The sequence below is a fragment of the Marmota flaviventris genome, chromosome 3 (genome assembly GCF_047511675.1).
Source record: "Marmota flaviventris isolate mMarFla1 chromosome 3, mMarFla1.hap1, whole genome shotgun sequence".
Lineage (NCBI taxonomy): Eukaryota > Metazoa > Chordata > Mammalia > Rodentia > Sciuridae > Marmota > Marmota flaviventris.
This window is the reverse complement of record NC_092500.1, coordinates 70,714,999-70,736,830: the sequence shown is the minus strand read 5'-3', so window position 1 is coordinate 70,736,830 and position 21,832 is coordinate 70,714,999. Positions and strand designations below refer to the sequence as shown.

Genomic DNA, 21,832 nt, shown 5'->3' with positions numbered 1-21,832 from the left:
AAATTAAACCTCTTTCCTACATGGGAAATCATTATTATTATACTTTATTTGATGATGGAAAAGCATAAAGGGGTCAATTCAATAAGAGTAAATAATGATGAAATGCATCAAATATTAGAACACATAATATAGAAAGAAAATGTTAACATACCAAAGACTCCAATACATGGAACATCTCATGGATAGATCCTATGGCAGGCTACAAAACAAGTCTTACCAAATTTTTAAATATCAAAATAATATCAGGTATCTTTTGTGATAATAATGCAATAAAATGGGAAATCAAGTATACAGGTTCTTGGGAATTAAACCACATACTCCTGAGCAACTGATGGATCAATGAATAAATCAAGGAAATTTTTTAAAATTTGGAAGAAATGATAATGGAAACGTATCCCACACATTTTGGTGGGTTGTAACAAAAGCAGTACTAAGAAGTTTATTGCAACGTCCCAATGTAAAAATAGCAGAAAACTCTCAAATTAACAACCTATCATTATTGCACCTCAAGGAAAAAAAAAATGCAAGATTAGAAGACACAAAAAACAGCAGAAATAGAAAATTCAGAAACAGTGTAAAACCCCAATGAAATGAAGACTTGATTTTTTTTTTTTTTTAAGAGATGAACAAAATTGGAAAACCCTTAACTAGAATGAATAAGAAAAAAATAAAGCCTTATTTGAGTCTGGAACAAGACAAAGATGCCCATTTTCTCCACTTTTATTCAATACAAGTACTAGAAGTACTGGAACAATCCAACAAGAAAAAGAATTATGGGCATCCAGACTACTGTCCTGGTTATCAAAGAAGCCTTTTGAATTTCTTTTCTTGGCTGAGCCAGGGCAACTCATTTTGAAGTGTTATGTAGTATCGTGGCCTCCCAGCCCCCTGGGATAGCAAGTCTTAAAAGACTTTACCCTAACCAAGATGTGAACCATGCGTTTAGGTTGAGCCTTGATTGATCAGTCGGGGCCTTTACCTGAGCAAGTAAGTCCCACAAGGACCAAAGAGACATTTCCCAAATTATCTGGGATATACACATAACCATTTAGTTTTTATGATAGCACTTCTAATTTGAAGTACAGGTTGGTTTCAACATTTTATCCTTTTGGCCTTTAATGTCCTTGCCTTGCAGGGGAGACACCCCCCAAGACAACCCTGAGGTGCTTTAAAAGGTCAATAACCTGGAGACCCAGGAAGCAACCTTCCATATGCTTTTCTAAGAGGGTGTGTAGTTCTTTGTGGATGGAAACAGCTTAGATAAAACTCTCCCAATCCCAGTGGTCACCATTGTTTGGTACAATTTCTACTGATGGTCTATGGGTCCTGTCTCTCTCAAATAGCAGCTTAATATCATCTACAACTTGGTAGAAGTAGTCATTCTTGTTGTCTTCCCTGTCTCCTTGATGTCTGATAGTGGAGTTCATTTCATCTGAGTACAATGGATTTATGGCTTGACTCCCACCCATTCTAAGGAAGACTGATCATGTTGTACACTTGGCAGTAAATTGGTTAGATTCTGTTCCCTCCACATCTTTAAGGGGACTCTATTTCCAGATTAGAAGTCATGCAATAGGACATCAGAGGCACACAGTAACCTCTGAGATACAAACTCAGATTTTTTAAATTTTAATTTGTTATATGACAGCAGAATGCATTATGATTCATATTACACATATAGAGCACAACTTTTCATATCTCTGGTTGTCCACAACACTTGATTATATTGAAAAGGAACAATTTGTAAAGATGTTAAATCTTCAAGTATCACCCCAAGGATGAGGCCTAAAATGATCTACCATACAGAATTTCAAAAGGACTTAAACAGATCTTACTTCTAGGGATCACATGTATCTGTAACAGAATAATGGGTAAATTTCTATCCCAGGTCAGGTGAGTTTCCTGACAACATGGTGATCTTTTTAAGGTGTGATTCATTTTGTCAGTTTTTCCCATTGACTATGGCTTCTATGCTGAATGCACTTTCTATTTGACATCCAAAGCTTCTGAAACCTGATGTTTTTTTTTTTTTAAATGAATGCTGGTTCATAGTCATTTTGTATGGTTTTTGGCAGTCCATATCTTGGTATAATTTCCTTTAGCAGAATGTGAGTCCTTTGTCTGTCTCAATAGGGAAAGCTTCTACCCATCCCGGAAACATGTTCACAAACACCAACAAATACCTGAAGTTAAGATAGTCCTGGCATCCGAGTAAAATAAATCCTCAGAAGACAGTCTTCCCTATATGGGTGCCCTTCATTACTCTCTGGGCTACAATGGGTATTTTTGTGCAGATCAGACCCAATGATGAAGAGTCCGCTATCGTAGTCCAGGACCAGTTTTTTGTTTTTGTAGCCACTATAAATTGTGGTGCCTTGTTGAAAGTAGGTTCTGTGGTGTTCTTGTTTTAATACAGAATACACTCACGCTTTAGGTATTAAAGGTATGCCTTTTTCATCACCTTCCATCCTTGAGGGGGTTCATTAATAAAATGCCAATCCTTTGCCCTTTTATAGTCCTCTTCTGAGTATCTGGGTGCAAATTCTGATAAGGTTATTTGGGGCAGGAGGGGCCTTGTTAGTGTTTTGTTTTGCCAGCTTGTTTTACCATTTGATTGGCCAGTTTCTCTCTTCCACAACTTCATCCCCTTTCTGAAGACAAGGGCAGTATGTTATTGAGACCTGCCAAGGTTTGTGCACTGCTTCTTATAACTGTATAATCTGAGATGCAGATTTTATGTCCATGTTGTTTGAGGTCACTTAGTTGCTGATCCTCCCAAATAGCCCCATGTGCATGAGCCATCATGAAGGCCTAGAATCAGCATAGATATTGACTCATTTGTTCTCTAGCAGAAGCAGGGCTCCAGTGAGTATGGTACATTAAGACTTTTGTGCCAAGTCCCAAGTGGCAGGGCATCTGATTCAGTTGTCCCTTGGGTAGTTACTACCACATACCCTGCAGTGTCTCTCACTTTGTTCCAGAAGCTGGTACCAGCAGTGAAGAGTTCTGTGTCCCAGTCTTCCATAGGTTGATCAGCCAAATCTAGCCTGCTTGCATCAACTGTCTTGACTTGCAGACAATCCCTGCAAGTTGGTATCATCCCTGTGTCACTAGGTAATAGAGTGGCTGGATTTAAAGTAGAGGACACCTTAACATTAGTATCATTCAGAACAGTAGCCTGGCATCTGCCCATCCTTCCTGCCAGTAGCCACTTTTGCTCCAGCAGAGTTAACCCATGATGGTGAGCACATGCTGTGGTGGGTAGCACTAGTGCAAACTTGTCAGCCTCTTGTAACAGTTCACAGGTGGCTACAACTGCCCTCAGGCAAGGCAGCTATCCTGGTCACTGTCAGGTCTAATTGCTTTGAAAAATATGCCCCTAGACATAGTGTTGATACTACATTAAGAGTAAGCATTCCTAGCCTAGTTCATTGTTTCTCAGGTACATACAAATTGAAGAGCTTATTTAAGTTTGGCAAACCTCAAGTGGTACTTAGGCTTTTGAGCCTCAAACTCAAACCTGTCAGGAAGAGATTCTGAACCTTTAGATTGGACTCCTGAATACTTAGTGCTTCATACAGATGTCTGACTATATAAGACCAAAATTTGGGCTGGGGTGGTGGCTCAGTGATACAGTGCTCGCCTAGCCTGCATGAGGCACTGGGTTCGATCCTCGGCACCACATAAAAACAAACTAATGTATTCACCTAAAACTAAAGATACATAAATAATTTTTTTTTAAAAAAAGACCAAAATTTACTACATAGATTCAACAGAAAACCCTGCAATTGCTGTTGGGTACAGGAATCTTTAAATAAAATCTTTAAAGTCTTTAAAAAAAAATCTCATTCTTCTGATTATACACAATGTAGAATCACAAGTCACGTAGTCATATATGCACATAGGGTAATAATGTCTGGTTCATTCTATCCTTCTTACTCCCATACCCTCTCCCCTCCCTTCACCTCTCTCTGCCTGATCCAAAGTAATTCTGTTCTTCTCTAACTCCCCTTATTGTGAATTAGCATTTGCATATCAGAGAGAAAACATTTGGGGGGATTGGCTTATTTTGCTTATCATTATGTTCTCCAGCTCCATCCATTTACTGGCAAATGACGTAATTTCATTCTTTAAGGCTGAGTAATATTCCATTGTGTATATATACCATATTTTCTTTATCCATTCATCTGTTGAAGGGCACCTAGGTTGGTTCCATAGTTTAGCTATTTTGAATTGAGCTGCTGTAAACATTGATGTGGCTGCATCATTATAATATGCTCTTTTAAACTTCCTTGGGTTTAAACTTAGGAATGGGATAGCTGGGTCAAATGGTGGTTCCATTGCAAGTTTTCTGAGGAATCTCCATACCACTTTCCATAATGGTTGCACCAATTTGCAGTCCTACCATCAATGTATGAGTGTACCTTTCCTCCCAACATCCTTGCCAACACTTATTATTGCTTGCATTCTTGATTTTGCCATTCTGACTGGAGCAAGATGAAATCTTAAAGAAAATCAAATTGCTAGAGATGAACATTTTTTCATATATTTATTTATTAATCAATTGTATTTCTTCTGTGAAGCGTCTGTTCAGTTCCTTAGCCCATTTATTGATTGGGTTATTTGTTTTTGTGGTGTTTTCTGTGTACTTTGTATATCGTGGAGATTAGTGCTCTATCTGATGTGCATGTGATAAAGATTTTCTCCCATTCCATGGGCACTCTCTTCATGTTATTGTTTCCTTTGCTGAGAAGCAGCTTTTTAGTGTGAATCCATACCATTTATTGATTCTTGATTTTATTTCTTGTGCTTTGGGAATCTTGTTAAGAAGTCAGATCCTAAGCCGACATAATAAAAGAAAAAGTAGACCCAAATCTTTACTAGGTGCAAGGTCTGTGTGTCTTTGATCCACTTGAGTTTTATACATGTCGAGAGATAAGGGTTTGATTTCATTTTGTTACATATGGATTTCATTTTGCTATATATGGATTTTCCCAGCACCATTTGTTTAATTACACTTTTAAATTTTTCAAAAAACTAGCTGGATGCCCCTTCAACCTTCCTACTTCAGTAAGTATTTAGCTTCGGGTCCCAGGCTTTACTTTTAGTGTAATCTGCGTAGGCTACATGTTTATAGCCCTTCCTGGCATGCCCTTTGTCCAGACTTTAGATCTTATCTTTTTTCAACTTCTGCAAGCATTTATTCTTAAACTTGGGAAACTTGCGTCTCTAATTGCCTGAGGAGAAGTTTACCCAGGCATTTACTTTGCATAAAAGGTCACTTTTGTGCAAAAAAAGGTATTGGGTACTCCAGTACATACAGAAAATGCTGTTTTAAAGTTGTATCTCCTAATTGACATTCCAATGTCTGGAGGAAGGACCTACCTTGAGATTTACCTAATATTCCCACAATCATAGTCTCTACTTAGCTTTTTCCCCTAATGTAATATTTTAATACCTAGTAAGTAGACCTTCATCTAAGAGTAAGTTAATCAATTGGCTCCCACTCTTTGTCGTATGTGGGGCTCGCATAGGGAAATTCACGTTGACCAGATCAAATCTGTAGGAGCTTCAAGGCCTTCTCAGTTCTCATCCAACCCTGTTTCCCTCACCAACATCTGGGGAGTGAGCCTCCCATCAAGTTCACTTGTTTCTTTGAGCAATCATTCTTCCAATGGTCTTCTGCCTTCCATTAAGCATATTAGTTTTGAACCTAGGACCACATACCTTATTCCAAAGGCCTTCTTCCTTCCTTAGGTCACCATCTTCCCCCCAAAGCCAGGTACAGCCACTTGGTTTCTTGCTTTAGGCAATCTCTCCTAGTCGAGAGGGACTCATTCCCAGGGCACCATCTATCTTTAATTTCTTTAATGGGTACAGGGAACTTTGCTCGATGAAAGTCATATTTATCATATTCAGATTATCTGGGCTTTCTGGATCTACAGCTGCAGAACACTGGCAGGCTTGATAGATTATCCCTTAACAGAGTCTGGCCAGGTTTTTGTAAGACTCTTTGACCTTATGGAGACTTTGTTTAGAAGCACCAGGCTCAATCCTGCTGAGTTAATAGGGTCCACCTCATTTGCCTCCAACGTACTAGCAGGATCCTTCACATGGAGCCTGTGTGCTCTCCGGCTTTGTCAGTGACCATCTTCCTTTCCTGTGAGCATGCTATTCATCAGAATATAAATGTCTGCCTACTTCTGGTGGCAATTGATAAAAATGGAAGAAAAGAACTCAGCCCCTCCTACTGAGAAGATCCTGTCCACAGGACTGTTTTCCCAATTGAATCTATCAGAAATAGAAATGGGCTACGTTTAGTAGGTTGCCTCCGAACACTTGCCACATCAGGAGGGGAAAAACCCATCCTTCAGGGTTTCTAATTACCTTTCAGACACCATACCTTTGTCAGGAGAGGCCTGCCCTCTTGGGAGAGGGGGAGCAGTTATTGCTGACCACCAGCAGAGGGCTGGGCATCACAGCTGTGGTAGGAAAGTGCCCCCGCAGCTATATGTGATGCTTCCAGAGGTGAGGGTTTAAGTTATGGATTAATCTCTCTCTCCAGACTAGCCATCAAGTAATAAGGGTGGGGTCTTACCTGACCTCTGAACCACAATAGTGTTCAACACATCTTTCCCTTTCTCCCAATAAAATAATGTGAAGTCTTAGAGAAAAAGATGACACTCCTTATAACTGTAGTGTACTAATTAAGTGACTCATGAGGCACTTTCCCCCCTGACTCCATGGCATATTGTGGCCAAGCTATAGTGAGATAAAATGCCATTTGTTTTCTTTTTGGTCATAGGACTAAACTATAATCAGACTATTTTGTTACCGATGGCGAGTTCCCCATTTTGATAAAAGTGAAAACAGTTATGAGCACACAGTCTGCATGTACTCAGAAGTATAGGCAGAATAAGGGAACCACACACACACAGTCTACCAGAATCAGAGGTCAAGACCACAGATTTCAGGATAAAAGTCCTACAACTCTTCCGTCTCCTACAGTGCTCTCTGAAAACCAGATGAGCGGACTTCTTTTGAAGTGAGTCTAATGAGGGTGTGAGGAGAGAGTTCTCAAGAGTACACCTCAAGATAACACCCATTCTGTTGCTGCAGATCATCTTACCTGAGGCTATTTCTTAATCTGCTACTGAGGGGCTATGAGGGTAACCCTCCTTGAGATGAGAAAAGGAACAGGTTGTCCCCAGGGCTAAAGTGGCCTTGGTAGCTGCAAGGGACTTATCCTTCTACTCCCCAACCTGGGTCCAGTCCACTGCAGCAAAATCCAGCCTCACAGTCGGTGCCAGTTGTAACTGTACAAGGTTTGGTTCTGCCTCCTGATAGTCAATAAATGAAGAGGCAGAGTGATGGAGGGAGAAAGAGAGCTTCATTAACATGCCAGCATTATTAGAAGATGCCATGCTGTCCCCTTCAGTGACTATGTTGCCCCTTGCCCTAAGGGAGAGTTTAATATGATTTTTCAAGGAAAGATTCATGGAAAGCTGAGCAAGTACCAGAGAGGTGGAACCTCTTCTGAAATGTGGGCTAGGTCAACATCTTATCTGGATCATATAGGTCAGTGAGAGTTGCAATCCAGTGGGTCTGAAGATGACATTAGTAATCAGTACAGAAGCTTTGATCACTGGAGTGGCTGGTGTCTTGTTTTTGCTGTGGGCAGCATTTCTGGCAAGCACACTTCCAGGTATGACCTTCTCCCATAACTTGGGACTAGGGAGTATCTGGTAAGGGAGGGTTCGGGACACGCCTAGCTAACTTTAATATGCAGTTGATCTGTACGTGATAGAGCAAGTAAAAGCAAAAACAAACTTCTGAGAATTGAGTCTCATTCAGTGGGAGGAAAGAAAGCAATTTCATTTCTAATAGCTACCAAGAAAAATAAAATATCTAGGAATAAATTTAATCACAGGGGTGAAAGATCTCCATAATGAGAAATATAAAACATTATGAAAGAGAGAGGACGCAAAAAAAAAAATGGAAAAAAAAATCTCTGGGTTGTATGGACCTTTTAACAATATTGATACTTCTAATCCATGCACAAAGTGATCTTCAGATTCAGTGCAGTCCCTATCCAAGTATCAATTATATTCACAGAACTAGAAAAAATAATCCTAAAATTTGTATGAAACAAGAAACTCAAAATGGCCAAAGCAGTATTCTGATTTCAAAATATACTACAAAGGTGTAGTGATTAAAGTGGCATGGTATTAGCATATAATAGACCTACATATCAGAATGGGACAAAATATAGAGCTCAGAAGTGAACCCACGCATCTCAAGCCAACTGATCTTCAACAAAGGTGCTAAGAAAGCACATTGGGGAAAAGTGGTCTATTTGGGAAACTGGATATCCAAGCAGAAGAATGAAACTAGACCCCCATCTCTCAATAGTTACAAAAGCCAACTCAATATGGATTAAACACTTAAGTGTAAGACCTAAAATTAATAGAAGAAAATACAGAAAATGTTCAGGACTTTGGATAACACTCAAAAGCAGAAAGAAAGAAGAAACATAGCCTACAGGAGGAGAGAAAATATCTGCAAAGACTACATCTGATGAGGAGTTAATAATCAGGATATGTGCCGCAGTCCGGCTGCAGCAAAATAACGGGGGGGGGGGGGGGGGGGGGGGGGGTGTCGGGTTGACGAGGAACTTGTGTAGATTGATACAGCAGGAGTAGGAGCCGTTTATTGTAGGACAACAGAGGTATTTATACATTCCACACAGCTTATCTTAATTAGCATAAACTAGATACATCAGTCAACCAATAAGGAATCTCCACACTTAATGGCTCGCTGGCATTACTTCACAAACCACTCCCTCTGGCAAAATGCTAGGCGCCATCCAGACTTGTTTATAGACCTTAACAGATATGTAAGAAACTCAAAACAAAGAAAACAAACCATAGATAATCCAATTTTTAAAATGGGCAGCAGATACAAATAGGCATTTCTTAACACAAATGGCCAACGTGTATGTGAAAAAAATGCTCAACATCAGGTACTATCAGGGAAATGCAAATCAAAACCACAACGAAGTATCCCTCCATTTAGAATGGCTGCGAACAAAGATCAGTGCTGGCAAGGTGTGGAGAAAAGGACACCATTTATAAGCTCTTGCTGGGAATGTAGATTAATATACCCATTATGGAATGGAAGTCCACAAAATTAAAGATAGAACTACCTGTGACCCAGCAACCCTGCTAAATTCAAAAGAAATCAGTATGTGGAACAGACACCAGCACTCCCATGTAGATGGCAGCATTGCTCACAATAGGCAAGAAATAGAAGCAACCTCAGTTTTATATAGAGTGATAAATGGATTTTTAAAAGGTACCTATACACAATGGAATAGTATTCATCAATTAAAGTGGTGACATCTTGTCATTTGTGGCAGCATGGATGGAATTGGAAATTCATAGACATTTAGAGTAGTAGTAGAGGCTGGGAGAGTATGGGGAAGGCAGGAATGAGGGAATTGACAAACGGACAGCGAGTTATGATTACAGAGGCGAATTAAGTTGTTCGAATGTTCTTTTGCACAGTAGAATGAATACAGGTCTTGACAATATCCTGTGTATTTCCAAAACATTACAAGAAAGGACTTTCTTTGCACCACAAAGAAATAATGTTTAGGGGAGTAAATATGTATTGAAACATCACATGGTACCCTAAACGTGCAATTTTTATGTATTTTTTAAGTCAAATTTAAAATTTCTCCTGCTTCACTGGCCATTCCTTCTCAACTGCTTTGCCAGTCCCTTCCTCCTTCCTTCTCAATGATCCTGGGATTCATTCCTTTATGGTCATCTTTTTACCCTCTTGGTAATCTCTTGCACTCTGTTCACTTTAAATACCAACTGTAAGCCAATGGACCTAAAAATTGATATTTTTAAAGTATTCTTCTCCCGAGTCCAACCCAAGAATCCAGCTGCCTAGTTTTTCTTTGAACATCTCATAGATCTCTCAACTGTACTGCCACACATTCCTATATTTTCTTACATCCACTTCCAATAGTCTTCCCATAATCCATCCCTTGGTCCATGCCATCCAGCCTGCCCCCTCTTGATTTTGGCAGCGCTCTCACCAGTTTCTCTGTCCTGAGTTCTTAGAGACCTTCTTGTTTATTTTTCTCTTTTTTCTCAACCCTAGAAAAGGGCACACAAAATATAACAACCAAATTGAGTGTCCTGGTTTTTTTTTTTTTTTTAATTCAATGTGTGTTTTGGGGGCCTTCATTTCATCTTTATCCTTTATAACTGATGTGTCCCACATAGGGTGATGCATTCTTTTCAACATAATGAATCTGTACATTTCTAAAGTAGCAAAGGGATGTTCATTCTATACCCTGGCATGCACACAGCATGTCCACTATCTTGTCAAGATATACCACAGTGACAAGCAAACCCTCCATTTCCTTGTGACTGACAGTTTTCTTCTTTCTCTCCTGCAGCACATCATCTACTCTGTGAAGTTTTTAATTTCCTATATCATTCCGGATGTATCCAAAAGCACGAGGAGCAAAATCAAGAGAGAAAAGTACCTAACCCAGAAGCTACTTCATGAGAGTCACCTCAAAGATATGACGAAAAACATGGGAGCTATAGCCGAGAGGATGGTAGAAGTGGTAGATAACAATCTACGACCAAAATTAGAATGAAAGCTTTATGTTCCGAGAAGCACTTTAAAGAATTTAGCTCTGTCAAAATATATTATGAGTCACTAATGAGAATGTTTAAGTTAAATCACTTTGGCAAATGTGAACCGTTAACTTTTGCCATTTTCATGTATTTTATTTTTCAGTTTCAGCTAGTGATGCAAAAACTGAAGAATATAAAACTTATATCAAGAAGAGCATAAAACTAATCACCTGGAAAACCTAATATGCTACCTTCTTTGGTAAATTGGAATTTTAGTAACCCAGTGTGCTTAGCAGCCACCCCTTGAAAGCAGAATGGATCCTTTTTTTTCTATTTGATTACTTTCATCCCTTCCTATTCTCAAGCACATGATCTCCTTTATTTTTAGGTAGTGTTTTTTATCTCTTTAGTTCACCAAATATAGTCCATTTATCTTTTTCTTACCATAATTAAAGACTAGACATGCTACCACTTCAATAGCTTTTATATGATTAAAAAAAATTGCTTACTCAGAATTGAGTTTGAATGTGGTATTAAGTGGCAAGTAGAATTCTTAATATTTAGGAGTATTATCGCATCCCTACAGAAAGAAACCTCACATAATAAGGAGTAGTTTGTCTCCATTTCGGCCCATCTTTGCGTGTCAAAGAAATGTTCATAGTGGACTGAAATGACGATAGCAAAGTTTTGAAACATTTATATTAACCTATAGTGACACCTTCTACCTTCTAGGATCACTCCTAGAATGATCTGTGCCTCATCAATGGTGACTGCCTTGCAGATCTCAAGGAAATAAGATGACAAAAGTAGGGATAGTTACAGATTCAAATAGAAGTGTAACTGTTCAATCTGGATGACTAAGTTGCCTATTCTAAAGATGTGTAGTTTCTTGGGAGAAAATGATAATCGAATGATTAAAATTACATTTTTATCAACATAACGTTCTGGAAAAGAGAAGCCCATCAGATTCCCACCAGTCAACTTTTATTCACCAGACACAGGAGGTATATTACTACAAATCACCAAGCGCCTTTGCAAATAGCTCACTGTGTGGCCTTCATGGCATGACCATGCTGTGTGGGGTCCAGGGGCAGCAGGTGCCCTAACTGTGAGCCACACCACTGTGGGCTTGTGTGGGGAGCCCTTTCATCAGGAGTGCAGCCTGTTTTTATTTTTGTATGCCAAAGTGATCGACATACCAAAGCAGTTGCCCCCATGAACACGTCTTCCTGCACCTTCCACCCTCAGATTCTGGGCCCCGTAATTCATTTGTAATTGTATGTTTGCACTAGAAACAAGTATATTTGGATTGTTAATCAAAAAAGGAAACTCTGGATTTGATTTCAGCTTGCAGCCTCCTCTAGGGTCAAGTAGGCAGTAAAGGGTAAAAAGGAACGATTTGGTCACAAACCTTACCATCAGCTAGAGGTCACCTCCTGAAGTCCTGCACCACTATGCTTATCTTACCCTCAGTTTTGCTCCACTAGATATCCACTGTGCTTTACTGCCTTTTAAGAGTCAGGCCCTGCGGTAGGTCTGGAAAAGACACAGGGCCTACACTTCTTTCCGTTGGCTGGTTAACAGGTCAGTGCTGCATGAAGAAGGCTGTTCCTGCTGCATGGGCCTCTACCCACTGGGATTCTGTTAAATGCCCAGGTGCCCTAGGAAACAACCTATCAGTATCCCAGCAGGAAAGGGAAGTGAAACATGTTTCAATAATCAGATACAGATCGCAGTTTTTAAGAGCCTGCCATCATGAATGTTTCAAATTTTAAAAAAAGCAGTATTCTGAGCTTTTGAATTGCCCCAATGGATCATAGACATTTCTCCACCTTCCTTTATCATGCATGTTGACAGTGTGGTCAGAGAGCCCAAGGCAGGCCACATGAGGTCTCGCTGCACTGAGACAAGAGATGAATGTCTTCCCACTGGAGGGAACTATTTCTCATTTCCGCACAGCCTAGGTGGAGCACCACTGTTCCTTTTCCCACCCTCTGAGAGACTGCTCCTGGAGGTGCGTGTCGCCTTCTCTCTTATTACCTCTTCTCTGAAGTATGTGACTATCTCCTAGTATTTGATTCATCAACTACTTACTGTTTATGTCATCATAGAAAAGGAAATGTTTTTGCCTTATCTCTTTGTATATACTATAGAATTTTTTTTTAAAAATGTGCATTTATGTGTTCATAGCCCCAGCTGAGAGAATCCTCTTCAGAGTTAAAAAATGTGCTGCTATGGACAGGGGCTTTAAAACCCTCACATTTCTAAAGGCAGAAAATGTCATGTCTGACACTACCAAGATGCCCAAAAAAGCTAACTTGCAGTGGAGACCAGGGTCCCCCATAATTTCAGCAGTGTTCATGTGTCTAGTGCTACTTGTCAGAGAAAAATGGACTGTGATTGCATCTGCAAATGGGAAAGATGCCCCCTTCTCCCAGGAGCACCAAGGGGCATGGAAATCGGCCTGTGACCGGAGGATCTGGCCCTTGACCTGTTCAGTGTTAACCACTATAAAAATCTTAGCTTTATATCCTTGTGTATTGCCTGTGAGTTTTAATGGATTGAAGCATTAGACCCACTACTCAGGGGATTTTTCTTTAAACTCCTTCAGATATTTTAGATATCTCAGTAGAAATGAAAAGCCATCATTTTTGTTTTGAAACTAAACAAGGCCGTCTTGTAAAATGTTTGTCACAAAATACCCGCCTTTGTATTACATGTGCATCTTGGAGTTCACAGAACATTAATTCACAATAGGAGGCAGAATGTGATCTGTTGGTGAAACACTTCTTGTACCATTTTCTTGTGTTCATATTATAATGTGTTTGAAAAGTTAAAATGTCTGAGCAACTTAACTAAAGAACTGAAATATTCATACTTTTCCTACACTGTGGCAAAAGATGTAAAGTTTGTAATTAATGTTAATTTCTATGCATTTTAATATTCTTTTATAATTATGAGCATTTTAATAAATTCATTTTTACAAACAGTAAAGCTCTGTTCTATTGCATAAATTTCCTGAGAATACCTTTATATGCCATTTATTAGTGACCAGTTATGTATCACTTAGCAAATATGTACTTGTGTAAATTATATCTAAAATTGTATTTTCAATTTACTTTAGAGCATAGTTTTTCCAGGAAAAATTTGGGATGGGGTTTCAGACAGAGCTGCCACATACAGATGTTGGAATTGAGCCCTGCGTTAAGACCCTGAGCACCAGCCTCAGGTACTCTCAGTGCAGCTACCAGTGGACGGAAGGGTGCTTTAATTTCATGAAGGCATCTTCACTTGCTAAACCAGGGTTGCAAGGAACAATGTCACACAGGAAGGATGAGTCACTAAGTGCAGAAAGACTCTGTATCTAGAGTCATACAGAAGGGGAATTTTTTGAGAAGAACATAAAGGATAATCTCATTACAAAAATAAAACCTTGAATAGCATGTGGATATCTTGAGAGGACAAGGTGGCTGAATAGAGGGGGCCCAGCACTCACTGTCTTCTCCACAAAGAAGAACCAACATAATAGGTGTATAGCTGGATTTGGAGGCGAGTGGCCACTGGAAATGAGCAGGAGAGACTAAAACCTGGTAAGATTATGCTGGAACAACAGCATCCTAAGAAGAACAAAATCTCTTTGCATCTGTGGAGCCAGGATCCACAGCCAGGGGAGCTCAAGGAGTTCCCCTTTGCAGGGGTAAGGGGTAAAAGAGCCCCAGGGGAGTGTGGGTGCTGGCAATCCCAACACTGGCTGTCTTACAGGCCAGGGAGGTAAGTGTTCTGTCAAGTAAGTATTCTGAAATTTGCATAATTGCTTTGTTTTGGGATCTCACATCATCTCCTATGTAACCTCCAGGGTGCCATAGCCTGGAGCCATACTGAGAAGGAAGCTATTTTCTGAATTTGGACTGCTCTAGGTCAGAAACCCCTGTAAAAACTCACCTCTGGAATTCCACAGGCATTCCACTGTACCGTCTCATGGAATAGCTGCCCCATGAGTGCAACTTGGCCCAGCATAGTAACTTTGGCCCAAGCCCACTAGGTGCAACTGCACTGTAGGGGACAGGAGTTACGACACAGAGGATGCTCCACTCAAGAACCACAAAAGCAAGTTCACCCTTTGAAACCAGGCCTGAGGCTTGCTGAATGTAGACTCCCACCAGGAATGAAGGCAGGCACCCCCATGGCTCTGGCTTCCTCTCCCCACTACCCCATGCTCAGGGCCTGTTACAAAACAGGGAGGGAACGCCTCAGTTTCAACTCTGGTCCTACTAGTAAGGACCTAGCTGAGAGTCCTTTATGCAACTCTAGCTCCAGCTGTTGCCCTACAACCAGGCATGCACAGCTGGGGTAGGAGGATGGGAGTAGTGTACCAAGTGCAACTTGTCCAGCTCTGGCTAAGGTCCCACTCCTGGGCAGGCACTACCATCAAAGCAGTACAGAGAACACCATGGTTCCTGCTGCCACCCAATCTATGTGGTTCCCACCCAAGTTACCTGACCACACACTGCTGTCAGGATCAGGTGTGAGTGCCACTTCCTCTTCTCATGGAGCATCTAAGCCCATACCACTGACTGGTTATAGGACAAGGACCTCAGGCCCCACATCACTGCTACTAGCACAGCTAGCATCAGTAGAGCCTGAGGAAACCCCCACTCCCATTGTAGGAACAGCCACACCATGAACACTCCACATCCACCGCTTTCTACTCCACACCTGCCTGAAGTGCTATAATACCCCCACTCTTGCATGGCCACAGAGACAGTGGATCTTTCCGACTCTGCCATAGTACATACTGTGCCCAGCTAAAAATCAAAGCCAATATTGCATAACAAACACCCTAAGACATTTTCAGGAGAAAGTTGCTTAGGAAGGTAACCAACTCGTGAAAATGGTAGAAATACCTAATTCACCAGATGCATAAATCCCAACATAGGAACACAATAAATATACAAAAACAAGATACAAAAGTTATTTGGAAGTGTTAACAGAGTCCAAAGAAAAAGGGATGAAACACTTGATTCAGAATCTAAAAGAATGATCATTTAAAAACTCAATGAGCTCCAAGAGAATACAAATGAAATTAGGAAGGCGGGATATGAATAAGAAATTATGCAAGAAAAAAAATAGTATTTTGAGCCAGGCGGGGTGGCATATGCTTGTAATCCCAGCGGCTTGGGAGGCTAGGACAGGAAGATTATGAGTTCAAAGCTAGCCTCAGCAATTTAGCAAGGCACTAAGCAACTCAGTGAGACCCTGTCTCTAATAAAATAGAAAACAGGGCTAGGGATGTGGCTCAGTGGTCGAGTGTCCCCGAGTTCAATCCCTGGTACCCCCTCCCCATTTTTGACATACCTAAAGGCAAGGAGAAACAATGTTAAGGACACAGAAAACCTATTCTATAATTCAAAACCTGCCTAATCTTGACCAAGATATGGACATCCATGTACAGGATAATTATAGAGCCCTAAATAGACATGACCAGAAAAGATCCTCACCACAGCATTAATTATAGTCACACTGCAAAAAAAAAAAAAAAAAACAATACAAAGAATTTTTATATCTACAAGAGAAAAATCACATTTAAGGTCATTTCCATTATTTTGACAGCAAATTTCTCAGCAGAAATTTGCCCTATAGACCAGAAGGAGATGGAATGACATATTCCAAGTCTTAAAAATAATTATCAACCAAGAATACTATAGCCAGCAAGTCTGTCCTTTGAAAATTAATAAGATACAAGCAAAAACAGAGAGTTAATGACCACCTACCCAGCCTTAACAGGATATATGAGGGAGTCCTACATCCATAAACAAAAGAAAGATAACTACTATCATAAAAGCATGTAAAAGCATAAATTCCATTAAAAGAAGAGATAAAATAGTATACCTATAAGAAATTCACTTCACAAGACATACAAACTGAAAGTTGAAAGGATAGAAAATGATATTCTAAGAAAATATAAACTAAAAGCAAGCAGGAATAGGTCTACTTATGTCTAACAAGAGATATTAAGATAAAAACTGTAAGAGAAAGAAGGACACTATATCATGAATGACTAAGAGATCAATTCAACATGAACTTAGAATAATTAATTATAAGTCTATAAACACCAAATGTTAGAGCACCCAATTTTATAAAACACTATTAAAGAGAGAAAACTCCCTACTGTTGTTGTATCGGAGCCTTACACCCTACTTTCATCAATGAACATATCATCCAGACAAAAAAAAATTAGCAAACATCAGAATTATGCTATAATGTGGATAGAATGGACTTATCAGACATTAATAGAACATTCCATCCAACTGCTCATGAATACATATACTTTCAACAGCACATGGAACTTTCTAGAATAGACCACACCTTAGGGCACTAAACAAATTTTAACAAATTCAAAAAACTGAAATTATATCCTGTATTTTTTTTCTGATCATAAAACAATTTTTTAGAAGTTATACAAATGCATAGGGACTGAACAAAACACTATTGAATGAACAGCATATTATCAAGGAAGTCAGAAGAGAGATTTAAAATTTTCAAAATATAACATACCAAAACCTGTGGGATGCAGCAGAAGCACAACTAAGGGGCATATATCAATGATTATCTACATTAGGGAAAAAAAAAAAAAAAAAAGGTCTCAAATAAGTAGTCTTAGGATGAACACCAAGGACTTAGAAAAGCATGAAAAAGACAAACCCATAATTGGTAGAAGGAAAGAAATGGCAAAGATCACAACAGAAATTAATGAAATAGGGGCTGGAGCTGGAGCTCAGTGGTAGAGCGCTTGCATCGCATACGTGAGGCACTGGGTTCAATCCTCAGCACCACATAAAGATAAATAAACAAAGATACTGTGTCCATCTATGACCAAAATATATTTTTTTAAAAAAAGAAATCAACAAAATAGAAGCTTTTAAAAATACATACAAAGTAGTCATAAAACAGAATTGGGTCTCTGAAAACAAATTTTTTCAAGTCTTTTCTTTACTAAGAAAAAAAGAATACCAGAATAAATAAAATTGGAGATAAAGGAGACATTATGGGCTGGGGATGTGGCTCAAGTGGTAGCGCGCTCGCCTGGCATGCGTGTGGCCTGGGTTCGATCCTCAACACCACATAAAAAGATGTTGTGTCCGCTGAAAACTAAAATAAATATTAAAATTTCTGTATCTCCTCTCTCTTTTTTTAAAAAAAAGGAGACATTATAACTGATACCACTAAATATAAAGGATCATTAGGTATTACAATTAAAACTAATGCTAACAAATGGGAAAACAGAAAGAAATGAACAAATTTCTGAATATACATGACCTAGAAAAATTGAACCCAGAGGAGATAAAATACCCAAATAGACCAATAACAAGTAAGGAGATCAAATTAGTAATAAAGACTGTTACAACCAAACAAAAGCCCCTGATGCAATTGCTTCGCTGCTGAATTTTACCAAACTTCAAAAGAACACCAATGCTTCTCAAACCATTCCACAGAATTTAATGACAGGGAAGCCTTCCAAACTCATTCTGTGAGGTAAATATTACCCTGTTACTGAAAGCTGACAAGGACGCAACAAAAAACTATAGACTAATATCCTTGATGAAGATAGAAGCAAAATTTCTCAAATTGAATTCAGTAGCACATCAAAAAAGATCATTTACAATGATCAAATTGGTTTCATCCCAGGAAGATGATATGCTTCAACATAAGCATATCAAGAAATATATCACACTCAACAAAATGAAGAATAAAAGCATAAATCAGCTAAATACATGTAGAAAAAGCATTTGATAAAATTCAACATCCCTTCATGGTAAAAGCCTTGGGAAACAAACTAGACATAGAAGAATTGCATTTCACCATAATAAAGGGTATACATGGCAAACCCACAGTGAACATCATACTGAATGGGGAGAAGATGAAAGCATTTCCTCTAAGATCAGTCCCTTCTCACTGCTCCCAGTCAAAAACAAAAACAAATTTCTAGTACTGTGATATCTAATTGCTTTGGTAATTACATAAGAGAAAGTAATTAAAAAGCACACAAATTGAAAGGGAAGAAGTCACATTATCTCCGTTTGTACATGATATGATTTTATATGTAAGGAAACCTAAAAGGTTCATCAAAATATTATTAGAACTGATACATGAATTCAAGCAAAGGCTTGTTTTCATTTGGGTGGCCTTCATTTATTTTCACATTCCTATCAATACAATGGAGGTGGCAGTTTGCTGGGCATGTAGGATGGATGTCAGGAAGTGTTAGTGTGGCTAACTCTTACCTTTGAATGATTCTGGTGTTGGCGGGGGGGGGGGGGGACTATTGGTAGTTATAGCCAATGAATCTTGTGAAAATGTCAATTGGACCACCAGGAATGAAGCCGAGAACTTAACACGGAGTCTTGCCTTTGACAGGCAGTGGGGAATCTCTGGAAGTCTTCAGAAGGAAACACTAGAAGAAAAAATGTCTAATCTTTGCCCCTGGTGAGGACTCACCTGCCTGATCTCCTCAGATCTCTCATAGTGCTCTTTGAGCCTGCGTACCTACAGATTGAAATGGGAATTTGATAGCAGTTTTTACAATAGGGGGACTGCCATGCATTCCTGAGAAGAGGGGTGGGGAGAATTAACTCACCTAGAGCCTTCAGATTCCATGGAGCATTCAAGCTTAAATTGGAGGGAAAGCAATCATGAGATAACTGGCTAGGACAATCTCATCTTGTTTGGGGAGATGTTTTCTTTGATTATGAAACTAGGTTTCACAAATGATCTTTAACAGTATTTCCATTTCCCATCAGATAAAGTAGATAAGATGGCTAGCTCATTAGACCCCTTGCCTTGTTTCCTAAAATGACTCAGTATGTGGAATATTTTGCAATGCTACAGTGATTTGCTTTTTGTCACTTAACCTATTGGAAGATTGTCTGGCACTACAGGGGAATTGTTTCTCTTTTGCTTGTCTGGACTCTTCATCGTGATCCTACCAAGTTCTTGTACTTAGAGCCACTTCTTTTGAGAACTCAAACAAGTATAGTAGAATCACTAATATTGTTCATAGTAGATCAGTATATTTATGGTCACAAAGACCCTGCCGTTACTTTCTCTCTTGTCATTATTAGGTACGGTAAGAAATGAATCTATCACTGATAGGGAAACTGCCCCTAAGTTGCCTGCTCGGTGGCACAGGACAAGCCGCAAGCATTGACTTCTCCAAAACTCAAGGGCTGACTTCACCAGTCTGCTGCCAACATATCTTTTTTCTGTTCTCCAATCATTTTTTAAGGAACCCACTGGCCATGCTACAAACTAAACCAAATCTTTGTCATCTGTGAACAGAGTCCTGAGGCAAATATACTCCCTCCCTTACCACCCAGCCCAAATATTAAAAGCTATGAGAAAAGGAACAGAAATTAGAAACTTTACCTGTATAGAAAGCAATTATTTTACTCTAGTTACCTAAGTATCTCAAGAATGTAGTTGGCCTCACCAAAAATACCTCATGTTTTAATTAGAGTACACAAGTACATTTGTAGTATAACAGAAAGTTACTAGGTGGGGAAAACTGGGAAATGTTTGGGTAGAAGGCAGTCTGTGGTTATTTTACCTGTGCTGCAGGATGGAGTGGATAGAAGAAGCTAAAAACCCCAACAATTGGTGCCTAAACAGGAACGACTTGAAAGTGAAAATATCAGCGGATCAGTCTAATCGGGACACAAAGTAAGGGTATCCCTGAAAAGATGGGGCAATCTCACTCTACACATGATAATCCAGCTCTTAAGGTGCTGAGGTTCATGCTCAAAAGTCGAGGTTTAGAGATCTTAGACTCCCAGGCCAAAAAGGTCTGGGAGACCCTAACTCATTCGGCACCTTGGCTGGTTGCCGCTAATCTCTTTGATGGGGCTACTTGGGAACATGTAGAACAGCTGGTAAGAGAGAGCGAAGTTAATTTGGGGGAGGATCCCCCTTTGGGGGTATATCCAACCCTATCCTCCCTTAAAGCTTGCTTTTCTCCTGGTCCCCCTAAATTGAAGGCGGGAGGCAATAAAGACCGTTCTGAGATGCCTCTGCCCTTCACCTCTCAGGAGGAAATCAAGGGCAATTCAGGTTGGGAGACCTTTGTGGAGGAGCAACAAGCTGATTCACATCAGGCTTCAGACAGAAAGGGAATAAAACCTCACCTTTGGGAGGGGTCCCAAGATCCTTTCAATCCCTGGCTCGGCTCTCCAAGCTCTACCCCAGTGGCTCCTGCTTTAAGACAATCAATAACCAGGACGGAGGACAACCTCCACCATACTGCCATCCTTTCGGCAGGGACCCTTCCCCGCCTGGGGTAAGTCAGGAAAACATCTACCAGGCCACTGTTCGGTGAATGTCAGGTGTTCCCAGTGAATGCCAATCCAGGTGGAAATAGATCAGCCCTTTGGTACCCCTGGGAAGCCCAGGATCTAAAGGAGCTCAAAAAGGCCATCTCTGAGGATGGGCCTAATTCGCCTTGGGCTGAAACCATCCTCCAGGGTTTGGCCCACCAACAGTGTACCACCCAGGATTGGAAAAAACAGACCAAGGCTGTGCTTCCTGGTCCTCTGTACCTAAAATGGAGTGCTACAGTCAGGCTGAGAGCAATCAGGCTGCTAATCCTCCAATTCCCGTAGCTTATGGAATGCTCTCTGGGTCAGATGATCAATTTTCAACTGTCCTCCAGCAGGCTGCCATCCCGGCACCTTATCAGGAGCAAGTATGGGCCTTGGGATTGGCGGCCTGGAAAAAGTTAGAGGAGGGCCCCGCAGAGCCCCCCATGTCAGGAATTACTCAAAAGGCTACTGAGGATCTTGCCACATTTATTGAGAGAGTGGAAAAAAGTCTCCAGAGAAAATTTCCTCCAGGTCCCCTTTGAGATCAATTTGTAAAAATGTTAGTATGGGAAGGGATGACCACAGATCATAAGCTGGCCTGCACTGGGATGAAAGATCCATCTATGGGAAGATGGATAGTGGCCACTAGTAGGACGTGGGCACTCAGGCTCAGTCACAGTCCTTGGCTGCCGCGCTGCAGGCCCAAACGACCTCCCTTACCAAGGCGCTCACTTCCGCATTTGCGTCTATGTCACAAATAAGGGAGTCTGTTATGGGTGTGGTCAACAAGATCACTTTAAAAGGGAGTGTCCCTCCAAT

The 21,832-nt window shown here is 40.2% G+C and overlaps 1 protein-coding gene across 4 annotated transcripts in view; it reads left to right on the top strand.

The window, feature by feature from the left end:
* The window catches only part of Ano6 (anoctamin 6), a 191,987-nt gene extending 178,332 nt beyond the window's left edge, over window positions 1–13,655 (top strand). For all 4 annotated transcript variants that reach the window (XM_071609945.1, XM_071609946.1, XM_071609944.1 and 1 more), the window contains one exon: window positions 10,475–13,655. In XM_071609945.1, the coding sequence (XP_071466046.1) occupies window positions 10,475–10,681 (207 nt within the window). In that variant the 3' untranslated portion in view covers window positions 10,682–13,655. The remainder of the gene's footprint in view (window positions 1–10,474) is intronic.
* The last annotated feature ends 8,177 nt before the right edge of the window (window positions 13,656–21,832 follow it).